This window comes from Oncorhynchus mykiss, chromosome 28, assembly GCF_057628025.1.
Source record: "Oncorhynchus mykiss isolate SJ-2025 chromosome 28, ASM5762802v1, whole genome shotgun sequence".
Lineage (NCBI taxonomy): Eukaryota > Metazoa > Chordata > Actinopteri > Salmoniformes > Salmonidae > Oncorhynchus > Oncorhynchus mykiss.
Window position 1 is genome coordinate 35379297 of NC_143049.1, and position 17243 is coordinate 35396539.

General features: G+C 44.3%; 1 protein-coding gene across 1 annotated transcript in view; it reads left to right on the forward strand.

Annotated features, from left to right (window-relative positions):
• Window positions 1-17243, forward strand: part of LOC110508231 (uncharacterized) — a 67767-nt gene that overhangs the window by 28562 nt on the left and 21962 nt on the right. Inside the window, exons 19-30 of the mRNA XM_090225194.1 lie at window positions 95-202; window positions 5225-5380; window positions 6659-6766; window positions 7335-7495; window positions 8006-8078; window positions 8942-9048; window positions 9478-9661; window positions 9861-9929; window positions 10146-10253; window positions 11833-12051; window positions 13838-13996; window positions 14319-14486. Of these exons, the coding sequence (XP_090081320.1) occupies window positions 95-202; window positions 5225-5380; window positions 6659-6766; window positions 7335-7495; window positions 8006-8078; window positions 8942-9048; window positions 9478-9661; window positions 9861-9929; window positions 10146-10253; window positions 11833-12051; window positions 13838-13996; window positions 14319-14486 (1620 nt within the window). The remainder of the gene's footprint in view (window positions 1-94; window positions 203-5224; window positions 5381-6658; window positions 6767-7334; window positions 7496-8005; window positions 8079-8941; window positions 9049-9477; window positions 9662-9860; window positions 9930-10145; window positions 10254-11832; window positions 12052-13837; window positions 13997-14318; window positions 14487-17243) is intronic.

Below are 17243 nucleotides of genomic sequence, written 5' to 3' on the forward strand. Positions count from 1 at the left end.
GATTAGGAAAGACCTGTAGGAAGAAAACATAACAGCGCATGAGATCTGAATCATGGTCAAATGAGAAACAGACTCTGTATCCACTGTATTGCAGGTTACCCTGGTGATCCCGGCCCCCAGGGTCCAAGGGGAGCACCAGGAGACATTGGAGAGATGGGCATTAATGGACCTCCCGGACCACCAGGGGTATTAAGCTCCACAGGTCAACATTTCACCATCTTTATGATATATAATATATCCTATCCCCTATTTTTCTAAATGTTCTGTCTTTTTTCTGTTCCTGTTTCCTAATTGTCCTACCTTCCACCAATTCCTTATACCAGCCTTTTCCTTTTTTAATCCAAGAACGGAAGTAAACAAGAGTCACTTTGGGATGGATTATTGTGGCCAAGGGCCAGTCTTCTGTCCCCTGCCTTTTCTATCCATTCACTTCCTGTCCTACTATAGTAGACAATGCCCATATTTGTACAAAATAAGAGCACAGCTGTTCTAACTTGTGTTCTTACTTTTTCATGGCTCTGTAAGTCTATTTACCCCCTTTCTGATTTTCTCTATTTTTGCATATCTTTGATATGGAATGTTGTCACATCTTCAACCAAAACCTAATATTAGATTAAGGGAACCTGAGTTTACAAATAACCCCCCAAAATTGTGAAACTTATTTCATTTATTTAATTAACAAAGTTATGCAACACCCAATTCCCCTGTGTGGAAAAAGTAAGTGTCCCCCTACACTCAGTAACTGGTTCTGCCACCTTCAGCTGCAATGACTGCAACCAAAAGCTTCCTGAAACAGCGGATGTTCATTTTTATCCAGACGATACTGTTCTTTATTCAAGCGGTAGTAGTTTATCTTTAGCTTTTGAAAATGCCCAAAGAGCATTTAGCATCATACAACCGAATGTGTATGATTTAAAGCTGATTCTAAATTTGGGTAAAACAAACTGCGTGGCATGATACAAATCATGTCATTGCTACATTGGCTGGACATACTATAGAGCAAGTACAAGTGTACAAATATTTGGATGTGTGGGTTGATGATAAGCTGAGCTTCACTGTGCATGTAGAGAACTTGATAAGGAAGCTCAAGCTGAGAATAGGATTGTATTACCGGCATAAGGCTTGTTTTTCTTTTGAGGCCAGGAAGGAGCTGGTACGATGTACATTACTGTCGGTTTTAGATTTGAGTGATTGTTACGACTTCTAGGAGTAGTGGGTGCGGAGGAGTCAGGTGCAGAGGGTTTAGGACAATAGTATTTATTCCTGTGACAGAAACGGTCACGGCAAAAACACCAGGCGCATACAAACTACCGGCCCAAAAACAGGACCCAAACAGTCCGGAGAAAATAAGAAAATGCACATCCACAAAACGAACAGAGGAACAAGCCCGCACAAAAGCAGGCGGGCATAACCGTCTTAAATAGCCCTAACCAAAACCCTAACAAGAAACAGGTGTAACTAATAAGACAAAACTAACAGAAAAGGAAAAGGGGATCGGTGGCAGCTAGTAGACCAGAGACGAGGACCGACGAGCGCAGCCCGAACAGGGAGAGGAGCCACCTTCTGTGGGAGTCGTGACAGGGATGTTTATATACAGTATATCACAAAAGTGAGTACACCCCTCACATTTTTGTAAATATGAGTATATATTTTCATGTGAGAAGACTGAAGAAATGACACTTCAGTAGTGAGTGTACAGCTTGTATAACAGTGTAAATTTGCTGTCCCCTCAAAATAACACACAGCCATTAATGTCTAAACCGCTTGCAACAAAAGTGAGTACACCCCTAAGTGAAACTGTCCAAATTGCGCCCAAAGTGTCAATATTTTGTGTGGCCACCATCATTTTCCAGCACTGCCTTAACCCTATTGGGCATGGAGTTCACCAGAGCTTCACAGGTTGCCACTGGAGTCCTCTTCCACTCCTCCATGACGACATCACGGAGCTGGTGGATGTTAGAGACCTTGCACTCCTCCACCTTCCGTTTGAGGATGCCCCACAGATGCTCAATAGGGTTTAGGTCTGGAGACATGCTTGGCCAGTCCATCACCTTTACCCTCAGCTTCTTTAGCAAGGCAGTGGTCGTCTTGGAGGTGTGTTTGGGGTCGTTATCATGTTGGAATACTGTCTCCGAAGGGAGGGGAACAGGCTCTGCTTCAGTATGTCACAGTACATGTTGGCATTCATGGTTCCCTCAATGAACTGTAGCTCCCCAGTGCCGGCAGCACTCATGCAGCCCCAGACCATGACACTCCCACCACCATGCTTGACTGTAGGCAAGACACACTTATCTTTGTACTCCTCACCTGGTTGCCGCCACACAAGCTTGACACCATCTGACCCAAATCTCATCAGACCACAGGACATGGTTCCAGTAATCCATGTCCTTAATCTGCTTGTCTTCAGCAAACTGTTTGCGGGCTTTCTTGTGCATCATCTTTAGAAGAGGCTTCCTTCTGGGACGACAGCCATGCAGACCAATTTGATGCAGTGTACGGAGTATGGTCTGAGCACTGACAGGCTGACCCCCCACCCCTTCAACCTCTGCAGCAATGCTGGCAGCACTCATATGTCTATTTCCCAAAGACAACCTCTGGATATGACGCTGAGCACATGCACTCAACTTCTTTGGTCGACCATGGCGAGGCCTGTTCTGAGTGGAACCTGTCCAGTTAAACCGCTGTATGGTCTTGGCCACCGTGCTGCAGCTCAGTTTCAGGGTCTTGGCAATCTTCTTATAGCCCAGGCCATCTTTATGTAGAGCAACAATTATTTATTTTTCTTCAGATCCTCAGAGAGTTCTTTGCCATGAGGTGCCATGTTGAACTTCCAGTGACCAGTCAGTATGAGGGAGTGTGAGAGCAGTGACACCAAATTTAACACACCTGCTCCCCATTCACACCTGAGACCTAACACTAACGAGTCACATGACACCGGGGAGGGAAAATAGCTAATTGGGCGCAATTTGGACATTTTCACTTAGGGGTGTACTCACTTTTGTTGCCAGCGGTTTAGACATGAATGGTTGTGTGTTGAGTTATTAAAGAGGGGACAGCAAATGTACACTGTTATACAAGCTGTACACTCACTACTTTACATTGTAGCAAAGTGTCATTTCTTCAGTGTTGTCACATGAAAAGATATACTAAAAAATTTACAAAAATGTGAGGGGTGTACTCACTTTTGTGATATACTGTATATGCAGGCCTCAGCCACTACCCTGAGAGCACTTGATTCAGTGTATCATGCTGCCCTCAGGTTCATTACAAATCAGAAACGTCTAACACATCATTGTGATCTCTACAGCGCTGTTGGCTGGTCGTCATTGACCTTGCGTAGGCTTAAACACTGGTATACACTGATTTATAAGGCCATATTGGGTAAAATGCCATTTTATCTCTGTTCTTTTTTAGTCCGGTCAGTAAAAAATCTCAGTTACGGTCCCATTCTGATTTGCTTCTAACAGTACCAAAAATTAGAACAGGTCATGGTAGAAATAGTTACTTAGCACCGTGGTCCTGGAATTCTCTCCTGAACATTTTAAAATGTGATGATCTAGTTTCGTTGGTGGAGTTTAAACACTTAATCGATGTATATATCATAGAAGAGTGTTATTGTTTTTAGTCCAGCTGTTTTTAGTCAAGATGTTTGTGTTTTTAATGCAATATGTAATTGTTGTACTGTATGTGTGTTTTATAGTTGTGTTAGTGTATGTAAGTTGTTTTGTCTGAAACGTTGTTCCCCCTGCTGCTATGGGACCAGGTCTCTCGTGGAAAAGAGATATTATCTCAATGAGGAAAACCTGTATAAATAAAGATCAAATACAATTTAAAAAATAAAGTTGTCGATCAGTCTCTCTCATCGCCATGCAGAACTGCTTTAACTCAGCAACATTTGTGGGTTTTCAAGCGTGAACTGCTTGTTTCAAGTCCTGCCACAACATCTTAATTGGGATTAGGTCTGGACTTTGACTAGGCCGTTCCAAAACTTCAAATGTGTTGCTTTTTTCATGTAGACTTAATTGTGTCTTTTGGATCATTGTCTTGCTGCATGACTCAGCTGCGCTTCAGCTCACAGACGGATGGTCTGACATTCTCCTGTAGAATTCTCTGATACAGAGCAGAATTCATGGTTCCTTCTATTAAGACAAGCTGTCCAGGTCCCGAGGCAGCAAAGCATCTCCAAACCATCACACTACCACCACCATGCTTGACCGTTAGTGTAAGGTTCTTACTGCGGAATACAGTGTTTGGTTTTCACCAGACATAATGGGACCCATCTCATCCAAAAAGTTGACTCCAGTTTGCCAAAAACCACCTGGATGATCATCAAGACTCTTGGAAGAATGTTCTATGGACAGATGATTCAAAAGTATAACTTTTTGAACGACATGGGCCCCATTATGCCTGGCAAAAACCAAACACTGCATTCCACAGTAAGAACCTCATACCAACGGTCAAGCATGGTGGAATGTTAGATCATCCATCTGCGAGTCGATCAAATCAAAGTTAATTTGTCACGTGCGCCGTGACAACAGGGGTAGGCTTACTTACAGGCTCTAACTAACAGTGCAAAAAAGGTATTAAGTGAACAATAGATAAGTAAAGAATTAAAAACAACAGTAAAAAAAATATAGTAAAACACAAGTTTACATGAAAATGGCTAAAAAGCAACAAATTTGAAGTTTTGGAACAGCCAAGTCAAAGTCCAGACCTAATCCCAATTGAGATGTTGTGGCAGGACTTGAAACGAGCAGTTCCTGCTTGAAAACCCACAAATGTCGCTGAGCTAAAGCAGTTCTGCATGGAAGAGTGGGACAAAATTCCTCCACAGCAACGTGAGAGACTGATCAACAACTACAGGAAGTGTTTGGTTGGAGTCATTGCAGCTAAAAGTGGAACAACTAGTTATTGAGTGAAAAGGGGCAAATACTTTTTCCACATAGGGGCATTGGGTGTTGCTTAACTTTGTTTATGAAATAAATTAAATAAGTATGTAATTGTTGTATTATTTGTTCCCCCCAGGTTCCCTTTATCTAATATTAGGTTTTGGTTGAAGATTTGGTATCAAAAATATTCAAAAGTAGAGGAAATTAGAAAGGGGGCATATACTTTTTCACAGCACTGTATTGCCCGTAAGCTCTGCTACCATGCTCCACTCACTATATCCATCACCTTTCACCCCTCAACCCCTGACCCCTCGTCTGTCCTTTTCATTGTCCAGGTCAACCAGGGCAGCTAGGTTACCCCGGTCTCCCTGGTCCTAAGGGTTTAAAGGGGGAGCCGGGAAGGTACTACACTATAGAGTCAATACCAGGACAACCAGGTGAAAGAGGGCGTCCCGGAGCCAAGGGGTTCAGAGGCCCCCCGGGTCATCCAGGTAGGACCACACAATACCAGACTGTATGGAGTCACACCACAAGCTCTCTCTAGCCACTGTCCATGACTTAGATATGATCTGCCAATTTTCATGTAGTCATTGAAATGGTACATGTTGGAACTTTAAATGATGCACGTTCTACCGTAAATACAAGGTATACTGTGAACTGTTACTGACACGGTGTGCGTTTTCCCTTCCATTGTGTGCACCTCCTTGGCCTAACATAATCGCTGTGTTTCGACGGTGTATAATTACTGGAATTCTGTTAGGATGTGGAGGTAAGCGTGATGTCATTGTATATTGATTGTGATAAACTGTCTGGTTCGAGCCCTGAATGCTGATTGGATGACAGCCGTGGTATATCAGACCGTAATACCACGTGTATGACAAAACATTTATTTTTACTGCTCTAATTACGTTGGTTACCAGTTTATAATAGCAGTAAGGCACCTTGGGGGTTTGTGGTATATTTGCCAATGTACCACGGCTAAGGACTGTATCTAGGGACTCAAATCAAATCAAACTTTATTCGTCACATGCACCGAATACAACAAGTGTAGACTTTACCATGAAATGCTTTCTTACAAGCCCTTAACCAACAGTGCAGTTCAAGAAGAGTTAAGAAAAATATTTACCCAATAAATTAAAGTAAAAAGCAACACAATAAAATAACAATAACGAGGCTATATACAGGGGGTACCGGTACAGAGTCAATGTGTGGGGGTACAGGTTAGAGGTCATTTGTACATGTAGGTAGGGGTGAAGTGACTATGCATAGATAATAAACAGCGAGTGGCAGCAGTGTACAAAACAAATGCGGGGGCGGGGGGGGGGGATGTAATAGTCCGATGGCCATTTTATTAATTGTTCAGCGGTCTTATGGCTTGGGGGTAGAAGCTGTTAAGGAGCCTTTCGGTCTGTTGCTTCGTGCCTAAGAACAGCCCTTAGCCGTGGTGTATTGGCCATACACCACACCTCCTCGGGCCTTATTGCTGAATTAAACTATCAACATATTTCAAATACTGCTTCGGGCAGCGTCCCAAATAGCATTATGTTTCTCATATAGTGCCCTGCTTTTAGGGCCCAGAGGGTACATAGTAATGCTCTGGAATAGTATGGAATGGTGCTGTTTGGGATGCAGACTAGATGTTGGACTGACACAATGCAAAGTTTCAGGTTGTTAGTCCATTTTCTGAAGTCACTGATGTAACTGGCACTGATGATCAGTGGAGTTATGTTTTTAATTATACATTTTTATTTTGGGGGGGGGGGGCGTTTGCCAATCATGTCCTGTAGGCATTTATTGTGTTCCTGGTGAGCCGGGTGTACGAGGAGACGATGGCGATACCGGATATCCAGGATTAACGGGATACAAAGGAGAAAAAGGTGAATGACCTTTACTTATTTTGATGTATTTAACGTGGCAAGTCAGTTAAGAGCAAATTGTTATTTTAAAGTGACAGCCTACCCCGGCCAAACCCTAACCCGGACGACGCTGGGTCAATCCCAAACCCTAACCCGGACGACGCTGGGTCAATCCCAAACCCTAACCCGGACGACGCTGGGTCAATCCCAAACCCTAACCCGGACGACGCTGGGTCAATCCCAAACCCTAACCCGGACGACGCTGGGTCAATCCCAAACCCTAACCCGGACGACGCTGGGTCAATCCCAAACCCTAACCCGGACGACGCTGGGTCAATCCCAAACCCTAACCCGGACGACGCTGGGTCAATCCCAATCACGGCCGGTTGTGATACAGCCTGGAATCAAACTAGGGTCTGTAGTGACTCCTCTAGCACTAAGATGCAGTACCTTAGACCGCTGCGCCACTTGGGACCTGTTGGTTGTATGCTCTTGTTTCTTAAGTGTGTGTGTTTGTATGTGTGTGTGCGCGTCTGTGCATGTCTGTCTGCGTGTGATTACACTAACCATGTCTGCGTCTATCCTTCAGGCTACAACGGTGAGTGTGAGTGTACGTACGAGAATGGTCACAGAGGGATCCCAGGTCCTCCGGGCCCCCGCGGACCCCTAGGTTATGATGGGCTGCCAGGGCACAGCGGAGAGAAAGGTGACCATGGATATAATGGGGACCCTGGCTCACAAGGATCCCACGTAAGGCTAATCCATATTGTAGAACATAGAAACTAATTATAAACACTTTTTGTCTGGACTGTAGGGAAACGCAGGCAGGTTACAGTGATGTTGTATGGACTGTAGGGCAACCCAGGCAGGGTACAGTGATGTTGTATGGACTGTAGGGTAACCCAGGCAGGTTACAGTGATGTTGTATGGACTGTAGGGTAACCCAGGCAGGTTACAGTGATGTTGTATGGACTATAGGGCAACCCAGGCAGGTTACAGTGATGTTGTCTGGACTGTAGGGCAACCCAGGCAGGTTACAGTGATGTTGTCTGGACTGTAGGGCAACCCAGGCAGGCTACAGTGATGTTGTCTGTAGGGCAACCCAGGCAGGTTTACAGTGATGTTGTCTGGACTGTCAACCCAGGCAGGTTACAGTGATGTTGTCTGGACTGTCAACCCAGACAGGTTACAGTGATGTTGTCTGGACTGTCAACCCAGGCAGGTTACAGTGATGTTGTCTGGACATGCTTCCCCCTGTAGGGCAACCCAGGCAGGCCTGGTTACAATGGAGTGAAGGGACAGAAGGGAGAGTCCTATGTGACCAACTATAAAGGTGAGTGGAAGATGCGATCCAGATTAGAACGGGCAACGTGAGAAAATCTCTTACGCCTCGATCAGACCATCAGCGTCATTGCGTTTTGGTACACCAGAAGTACACTCATTTCCATTGGAACGCTGCGTTTGCCTTGCATCATTGCGTTGTAGAGGCAGTTGCACTGCGTTCTGGTTGGTGCATGCCTTGGGATTTATCCAAGTATGCATCAAACTGTATGTGTAGACTATACAGAAAGGTTGGCAGAAGGTGTATGTTGAACCTTACTTACACACACACACACACACGCACATATAACCAGTTAACATTGGGGTGCCAGGGTAGCCTAGTGGTTAGAGCGTTGGACTAGTAACCGGTAGGTTGCAAGTTCAAACCCCCGAGCTGACAAGGTACAAATCTGTCGTTCTCCCCCTGAACAGGCAGTTAACCCACTGTTCCTAGGCCCTCATTGAAAATAAGAATTTGTTCTTAACTGACTTGCCTAGTTAAATAAAGGTACTATCAAAAAATATTTAAAAAAAACATGTCTGATTACATAATGATGGAAATCTGATTGCAGGATTTATTAAGCAGCAATGATGATCTGATCGAGTCTCTATAGAACACCACACCAATACCTACCACTGACAGGACAGTGAGATATTTAGTATGTGTATGTGATCCCTGTGGGAATTGAACCCGTACCTTGTGTCATACTTTTCCAAATGAAACACCCATGCTGGTTTGAAATTACGTTTGTCAAATTACATGAAATGTAAAATGCACTTTTTAAATGACCCCTCAACCTTCTTCAGTGCCTTTAGCATTTTGGTGTAATACATTGACATTACCTAACTTGTTGTTTTGGACATTTTAATTGACAGGTGCGAAGGGTGACCCGGGCTTCAATGGCCCCAACGGACCGCATGGCGCCACCGGTCGACCAGGATCCGATGGCTTCCCTGGCGCTGTGGGAGACCCCGGACCCCCGGTGACTTAGTGGGCTAGTCTGTCAGAGGAACATTAATCCACCCAGGGTCATTTTGATTTGAAATGTGGGGGGACATTAGGATCATTTCCTACATTTCTACACTATAATATTGGGGTAACAGTCAATTCCCACTGGGCACAGACGTTAATTCAACGTCTATTCAACGTCTATTCCACGTTGGTTCAATGTAATTTCATTGAAATGACGTGGAAACAACGTTGCTTCAACCAGTGTGTTCCCAGCGGGTTAGTGCATCTGCAGTCTGTCTGTGTTGTCAGTGTACGATTTCTGCTCCGGGCTTCCACTAGGTACAGATCTAGGATCAGCTTGCCCTCCCCAAGTCCCAACCTAAATCATTAGTGGGGAAACACAAAACTGACTTTAGATCAGCCTGTGAGGGACAACTTGTGATGACTTGCCATCTGTCAGGGTGACGGTTACGGTGGCTTGGTAGGTGACAAAGGCTACCCAGGGCTCCATGGTCCTGAAGGCCCCCCAGGCAGACCGGGCCCCCCAGGCCCTGGTGCTCCAGGCCGCCATGGCCACCAAGGGCCCCCAGGGGATGCGGGCCTCCCAGGTCCCCCTGGACAAACTGGACAACCTGGACCTCTAGGTAGGACCGATAGAGAGTGAAACGCCTGAATGAAAATCTACTCCGTGGTAAAAGTCTTAGGTTAACATTACGTCATTTAATATTTACTGAACAAAATGCGTTCTATCTATTTATTGCATATATGTGTTTAATCATGCCAAATCTAGTTCAGCTCAAAATCTGTTTTACCGAAGGGAAACCTTTTTCTTTGCATCACCAGGCGAGGTTCTGCCCTGTGGCCCTTCCAACCCTGGCCTACCTGGCTTAAAGGGTCTACTTGGGCCCCCAGGTAAGCAACTACTGTACATACACACATCATCTTTAACAGTGTCAGTATGTGTTTTTAGGCTTTCTTAAGCATACTTTGGGAGTCTGAAATATGATTAATAGGTGATATATTGATTGAACATGGTGATAGATTGATTGACAGTGGTGATAGATTGATTGACATGGGATATATTGATTGCCACTGACTGATCAACCTGTTCTGATTGACTCTCCCCAGGGAATCCTGGGCCACCAGGACCACTTGGTTTCCCAGGCCCCACAGGTTCCCTTGGACCTCAAGGCATGAGAGGAGATGACGGGACAGATGGAGGAACTGGACCACCAGGTAATGACGGTTTGGAAGGAATCATCACACTTTGTACATGGGGCCTCCTGAGTGGCTCAGTGGTCTAAGGCACTGCATCGCAGCGCTAGCTGTGCTACTAGAGATCCTGGTTCGAGTCCAGGATCTGCCGCGACCGGGAGGCCCACAATTGACCAAGCGATGTTATCCATTCCAAATGAATGACATTGTGTTCTGGGTTTATTTTGTAAATTAGCTTTTATGTCATTAATAGACAGAGTTTAGTTGGATGGCTGGTTGGTGTGTTTGTTGGTCAGTGGGTTCATTTGTTAGGCAGATAAGGCTGTGATAAGTGATAAGGTAAAATCAAACCAGCGTTGCATTCTATCTTTATGAAATGGATTGGACCTGGCTAGGTTCCGCCATACGTCCAGTAGAGGGCAGTGCTACTCCTACCTCAGCCGTGCTACTCCTACCTCAGCAGTGCTACTCCTACCTCAGCAGTGCTACTCCTACCTCAGCAGTGCTACTCCAGTGCTACTCCTACCTCAGCAGTGCTACTCCAGTGCTACTCCTACCTCAGCAGTGCTACTCCTACCTCAGCAGTGCTACTCCTACCTCAGCCGTGCTACTCTTACCTCAGCCGTGCTACTCCTACCTCAGCCGTGCTACTCCTACCTCAGCAGTGCTACTCCAGTGCTACTCCTACCTCAGCCGTGCTACTCCTACCTCAGCCGTGCTACTCCAGTGCTACTCCTACCTCAGCAGTGCTACTCCAACCTCAGCAGTGCTACTCCAGTGCTACTCCTACCTCAGCCGTGCTACTCCAGTGCTACTCCTACCTCAGCAGTGCTACTCCTACCTCAGCAGTGCTACTCCTACCACAGCAGTGCTACTCCTACCACAGCAGTGCTACTCCAGTGCTACTCCTACCTCAGCCGTGCTACTCCAGTGCTACTCCTACCTCAGCAGTGCTACTCCTACCTCAGCAGTGCTACTCCAGTGCTACTCCTACCTCAGCCGTGCTACTCCTACCACAGCAGTGCTACTCCAGTGCTACTCCTACCTCAGCCGTGCTACTCCAGTGCTACTCCTACCTCAGCCGTGCTACTCCTACCTCAGCAGTGCTACTCCAGTGCTACTCCTACCTCAGCAGTGCTACTCCAGTGCTACTCCTACCTCAGCAGTGCTACTCCTACCTCAGCAGTGCTACTCCTACCTCAGCAGTGCTACTCCTACCACAGCAGTGCTACTCCAGTGCTACTCCTACCTCAGCAGTGCTACTCCAGTGCTACTCCTACCTCAGCAGTGCTACTCCAGTGCTACTCCTACCTCAGCAGTGCTACTCCTACCTCAGCAGTGCTACTCCAGTGCTACTCCTACCTCAGCAGTGCTACTCCTACCTCAGCAGTGCTACTCCAGTAAAACTCCTACCTCAGAAATTCTAATCCAGACGATATTGAAAAGAGACACAACTTGACCGTGGTCATTCCTCGGGCCTGTAATATTTACACAGTAAAATTAAGACGGGTTATAACTGAAGGGACTGGTTGGAGAGTTAGTGTTTGTAGTGAGTCTGAGTAGTTAGATGGTTCATGTCTGGATCCCTCTTCCCAAACAGGACACCAAGGATGTGTTGGAGATAACGGTGACCCTGGTCAACCTGGAATCAACCTGGACGGACCACCAGGACTCCGTGGACCACCAGGCTCTCCAGGCTGGCCGGGACCTCCAGGAGACACCTTCAACACCGGACCTGGTCCCGTGGGTCCACCTGGACTACCTGGGTTACTGGGACCCAAGGGAGATCCTGGTTTGCCAGGCATCCCTGGACCTCCAGGTGCATCTAACTCACTGTTAATATACACACACACACACACACACACACACACACACACACACACACACAATATTTCACTGTCCTAACATCTAGTAGTCAACACAGTGAAATAGAGACCATTATAGAGCAGTGGACATTGGAAGAACATTGCATTGGCCCACCAGACACTGTTACTGTATATGTACAGTACCGGGCAGAAGTTTGGACACACCTACTCATTCCAGGGTTTTTCTTTACTATTTCTTTACTTTTCTTTCTTTAGTATTTTTAGAGTGAAGTCATCAACACTATGAAATAACACACATGGAATCATGTAGTAAGCAAAAAAGTGTTAAACAAATCAAAATATATTTAATATTTGAGATTCTTTTAAAGTAGCTCTCTCAATCAGCTTCACCTGTAATGCTTTTCCAAAAGTCTTGAAGGAGTGCTACATCATATGTTGAGCACTTGTTGGCTGCTTTTCCTTCGCTCTGCAGTCCAACTCAACCCTAACCATCTCAACTGGATTGAGGTTGGGTGATTGTGGAGGCCAGGTCATCTGATGCAACACTCCATAACTCTCCTTCTTGATCAAATAGCCCTTGCACAGGCTGGAGGTGTGTTTTGGGTCGTTGTCCTGTTGAAAAACAAATGGTAGTCCCACTAAATGCAAACCAGATGGGATGGCATATCGCTGCAGAATGATGTGGTGCCTTGAATTCTAAATAAATCACTGACAGTGTCACCAGAAAAGCACCCTAACACCATCACACCTCCTCCATGCTTCACAGTGGGAACCGCACATGCGGAGATCATCTGTTCACCTACTCTGCGTCTCATAAAGACACGGCAGTTGGAACCAAAAATCTGAAATTTGGGCTCATCTAACCAAAGGACAGATTTCCACCGGTCTAATGTCCATTGGTTGTGTTTCTTGGCCCAAGAAAGTGTCTTCTTCTTGTTGATGTCCTTTAGTAGTGGTTTCTTAGCAGCAATTCGACCATGAAGGTCTGATTCATGCAGTCTCCTCTGAACAGTTGCTTTAGAGATGTGTCTGTTACTTGTACTCTGTGAAGTTTTTATTTGGGCTGGTAACTCTAATGAACTTATCCTCTGCAGCAGATGTAACTCTGGATCTTCCTTTCCTGTGGCGGTCCTCATGAGAGCCAGTTTCATCATAGCACTTGATGTTTTTTGCGACTGCACTTGAAGCAACGTTCAAAATTCTTGAAATGTTCCGGATTGACTGACCTTCATGTCTTAAGTCATGATTGACTGTCGTTTCTCTTTGCTTATTTGAGCTGTTCTTGCCATTATATGGACTTCGTCTTTTACCAAATAGGGTTATCTTCTGTATACCACCCCTACCTTGTCACAACACAACTGATTGGCTCAAATGCATTAAGAAGGAAAGAAATTCCACAAATTAACTTTTAACAAGGCACACCTGTTAATTTAAATGCATTCCAGGTGACTACCTCGTGAAGCTGGTTGAGAGAATGCCAAGAGTGTGCAAAGCTGTCATCAAGGCAAAGGGTGGCTACTTTGAAGAATCTGAATTATAAAATATATTTAGATTTGTTTAACACTTTTTTGGTTACTACATGATTCCATACGTGTTATTTCATAGTTTTGATGTTCTCACTATTATTCTACAATGAAGAAAATAAAAACCTTGAAGGAGTAGGTGTGTCCAAACTTTTGACAGGTACTGTATATTGAATGCTTTACAGTCTTTCATTGTTCTTAGTGACTCTAAGATGGGGCTCATTGCATCTCTAACCATATGGTGATTTCATAACAGGGGGATCAGGCCCGTACGGAGGTGTGGGTTACAAGGGGTCAAAAGGAGACACTGGGGACCCAGGACCGAACGGTCCTCCAGGGCCAACAGAATGTAGAGAGAAAGGAGCTGTTGGCCCACCGGGAGCCTCAGGACCACCAGGAGTCAGGGGCCCATCGGGTGAGGATCTAAAATAGCCACCACACGGTACAGTTCTTTTCGTGTTTGATCTGTTTAACACACAGATAAAATCAGGAATCGGTTAGGTTTTGGAACTATCCCCAGAGCATGTCATCGTTTCATAGTCGTTTTAACAGTCACACTTTAAGGGAACTATAAATTAGAAAAGATTAATATGGCATCGATAAAGTATTTACTAAGCACTTCAATACTCACTGCACAGAGCTTCCCATTGTACAATATGCTCTGAACAGTCCTCCACCTCACATTTAGTTAAAAAGACATGTACTACTTTCAGTCATTTAGTGGTGTGTCTTGTTAGGTTTCCGTGGTGATAAAGGACGTAAGGGTGCTATGGGTCCTCCTGGACGTGGAGTGAAGGGACCAGTAGGGATCCCCGGGCCTCCTGGTCCCCCGGGACCCGTTGGTGCCAAAGGTTTCAGTGGGTCACCAGGTGTCCCGGGCTTCCCTGGTGTAACAGGGACCAAAGGTGAGCCAGGTCCAATTATTATTATTATTATTATTATTATTATCATCAATATTATTATTATCAATATTGTTATTACAATTTTTATCACTATTATTAATTATAATTTTGATAATGATGGTTATTATCATTATCATCTGAACATACCATAGCAACAGGCAATGTCAAATAATATGCTGGTTGCTTTTACTATTGTGTTACATATTTAATAAACAGAAGCTATTTTTGTTTCCAGCTTGTCTCAGCACCCACCCAGTTGACTAAAATACAATGCCTTCGGAAAGTATTCAGACCCACTGACTTTTTACACACTTTGATACACTACAGCCTTATTCTAAAATGGATAAAATAGTTTTAAAATACCCCATAATGACATCACAATACCCCATAATTACATCACAATACCCCATAATGACATCACAATACCCCATAATGACATCACAATACCTCATAATGGTAAAGCAAAAACGGACAGGATTTTTTTGTTGCCAATTTTTTATTTTTTTTAAACTGAAATATTACATTTACATAAGTATTCAGACCCTTTACTCAGTACTTTGTTGAAGTACCTTTGGCAGTGATTACAGCCTTTATTCTTCTTAGGTATGACGTTGCATCTGTATTTCTCCCATTCTTCTCTGCAGATCCTCTCAAGCTCTGTCAGGTTGGATGGGGAGCGTTGCTGCACAGCTATTTTCAGGTCGTGCTCTGGCTGGGTCACTCAAGGACTTTCAGAGACTTGTCCCGAAGCCACTCCTGTGTTGTCCTGGCTGTGTGCTTAGGGTTGTTGTCCTATTGGATGGTGAACCTTCCCTCCAGCTTTCCCTCAGTACTGACTAGTCTCCTAGTCCCTGCAGCTGTAAAACATCCCCACAGCATGATGCTGCCCCCACCATGCTTCACTGTAGGGATGACCTTGAGACGTGACGCTTGGCATTCAGGCCAAAGAGTTCAATCTTGGTTTCATCAGACCAGATAATCTTGTTTCTCATGGTCTGAGAGTCCTTTAGATGCCTTTTGACAAACTCCAAGTGGGCTGTCATGTGCCTTTTTGAAGAATGGCTTCCGTCTGGCCACTCTACCATAAAGGCCTGATTGGTGGAGGGCTGCAGAGATGGTTGTCCTTCTGGAAGGTTCTCCCATGTCCACAGAGGAACTCCAGAGCTGAGTGACCATCGGTTTCTTGGTCACCTCCATGACCAAAGCCCTTTTCCCCCGATTGCTCAGTTTGGCTGGGCGGCCAGCCCTTGATGGTTCCAAACTTCTTCAATTTAAGAATGATGGAGGACACTGTGTTCTTGGCAGTGGTGGAAAAAGTACCCCATTTTCATACTTGAGAAATTAAAAAATACCTTAAATGAAAATGACTCAAGTAAAAGTGAAAGTCACCCAGTAAAATACTACTTGAGTAAAAGTCTAAAGTATTTGGTTTTAAATATACTTAAGTATCAAAAGTATAAGTATAAATAATTTCACTTTCATTATATTAAGCAAACCAAACTAAATTTACAGAAAGCCAGGTGCACACTCCAACACTCAGACATCATTTACAAATTAAGCATGTATGTTTAGTGAGTCTACCAGATCAGAGGCAGTAGGGATGACCAGGGATGTTCTCTTGATAAGTGCGTGAATTGGACCATTTTCCTGTCCTGCTAACAAGTACTTTTGGGTGTCAGGTAAAATGTATGGAGTAAAAAGTACATAATTTTCTTTAGGAATGTAGTGAATTAAAAGTTGTCAAAAATATAAATACTAAAGTACAGATATAAAGTACACCCCAAAAAACACTTGAGTAGTACTTTAAAGTATGTTTACTTAAGTACTTTACACCACTGGTTCTTGGGGACCTTCAATGCGGCAGAATGTTTTTTGTACCCTTCCCCAGATCTGTGCCTCGACACAATCCTGTCTCGTAGCCCTACGGACAATTCCTTCAACCTCATGGCTTGGTTTTTGCGCTGACATGCACTTTCATCTGTGGAACCTTATATACACATGTGTGTGCCTTTCCAAATCATGTCCAATCAATTGACTTTACCACAGGTGGACTCCAATGAAGTTGTAGAAACATCTCAAGGATGATCAATGGAAACAGGATGCACCTGAGCTCAACTTCGAGTCTCATAGCAAATGATCTGAATACTTATGTAAATAAGGTATTTCTGTTTTTTCATTTGAATAGATTTGCCCAAATTTCTAACACCCTTTTTTCACTGTCATTATGAGGTATTGTGATGTCATTATGAGGTATTGTGATGTCATTATGGAGTATTGTGATGTCATTATGGGGTATTGTGATGTCATTATGTGGTATTGTGATGTCATTATGTGGTATTGTGTGTAGATTGCTTTGGCTTTGTATTTATTTAATCCATTTTAGAATAAGGCTGTAACGTAACAAAATGTGGAAAAAGTCAACGGTCTGAAAACTTTCCAAAGGCACTGTAAAGTTATGACATTTACGTGATTCTCTGTTCGCACTTTGAATTGAATCATTTGAATTGGGATAAGGATATATAAATATGGATGCCAGGTTTTGGGTATCGCCTGCCTCAAAATAGACAGCCTGCAAAATAGACGTACACAACTCTGATATCCCATTTTGAGTACAAAGTATACCAGGACCGTGTTCATTAGGCATCAATAAGAAACACAAATTGTTTTTCCATTGCAAAATATTTTTCAGCCCTAATGAACATGACCCAGCCAATGAACTATCTTTATTATTATCCTATGACAACTATTCCCAATGATGTC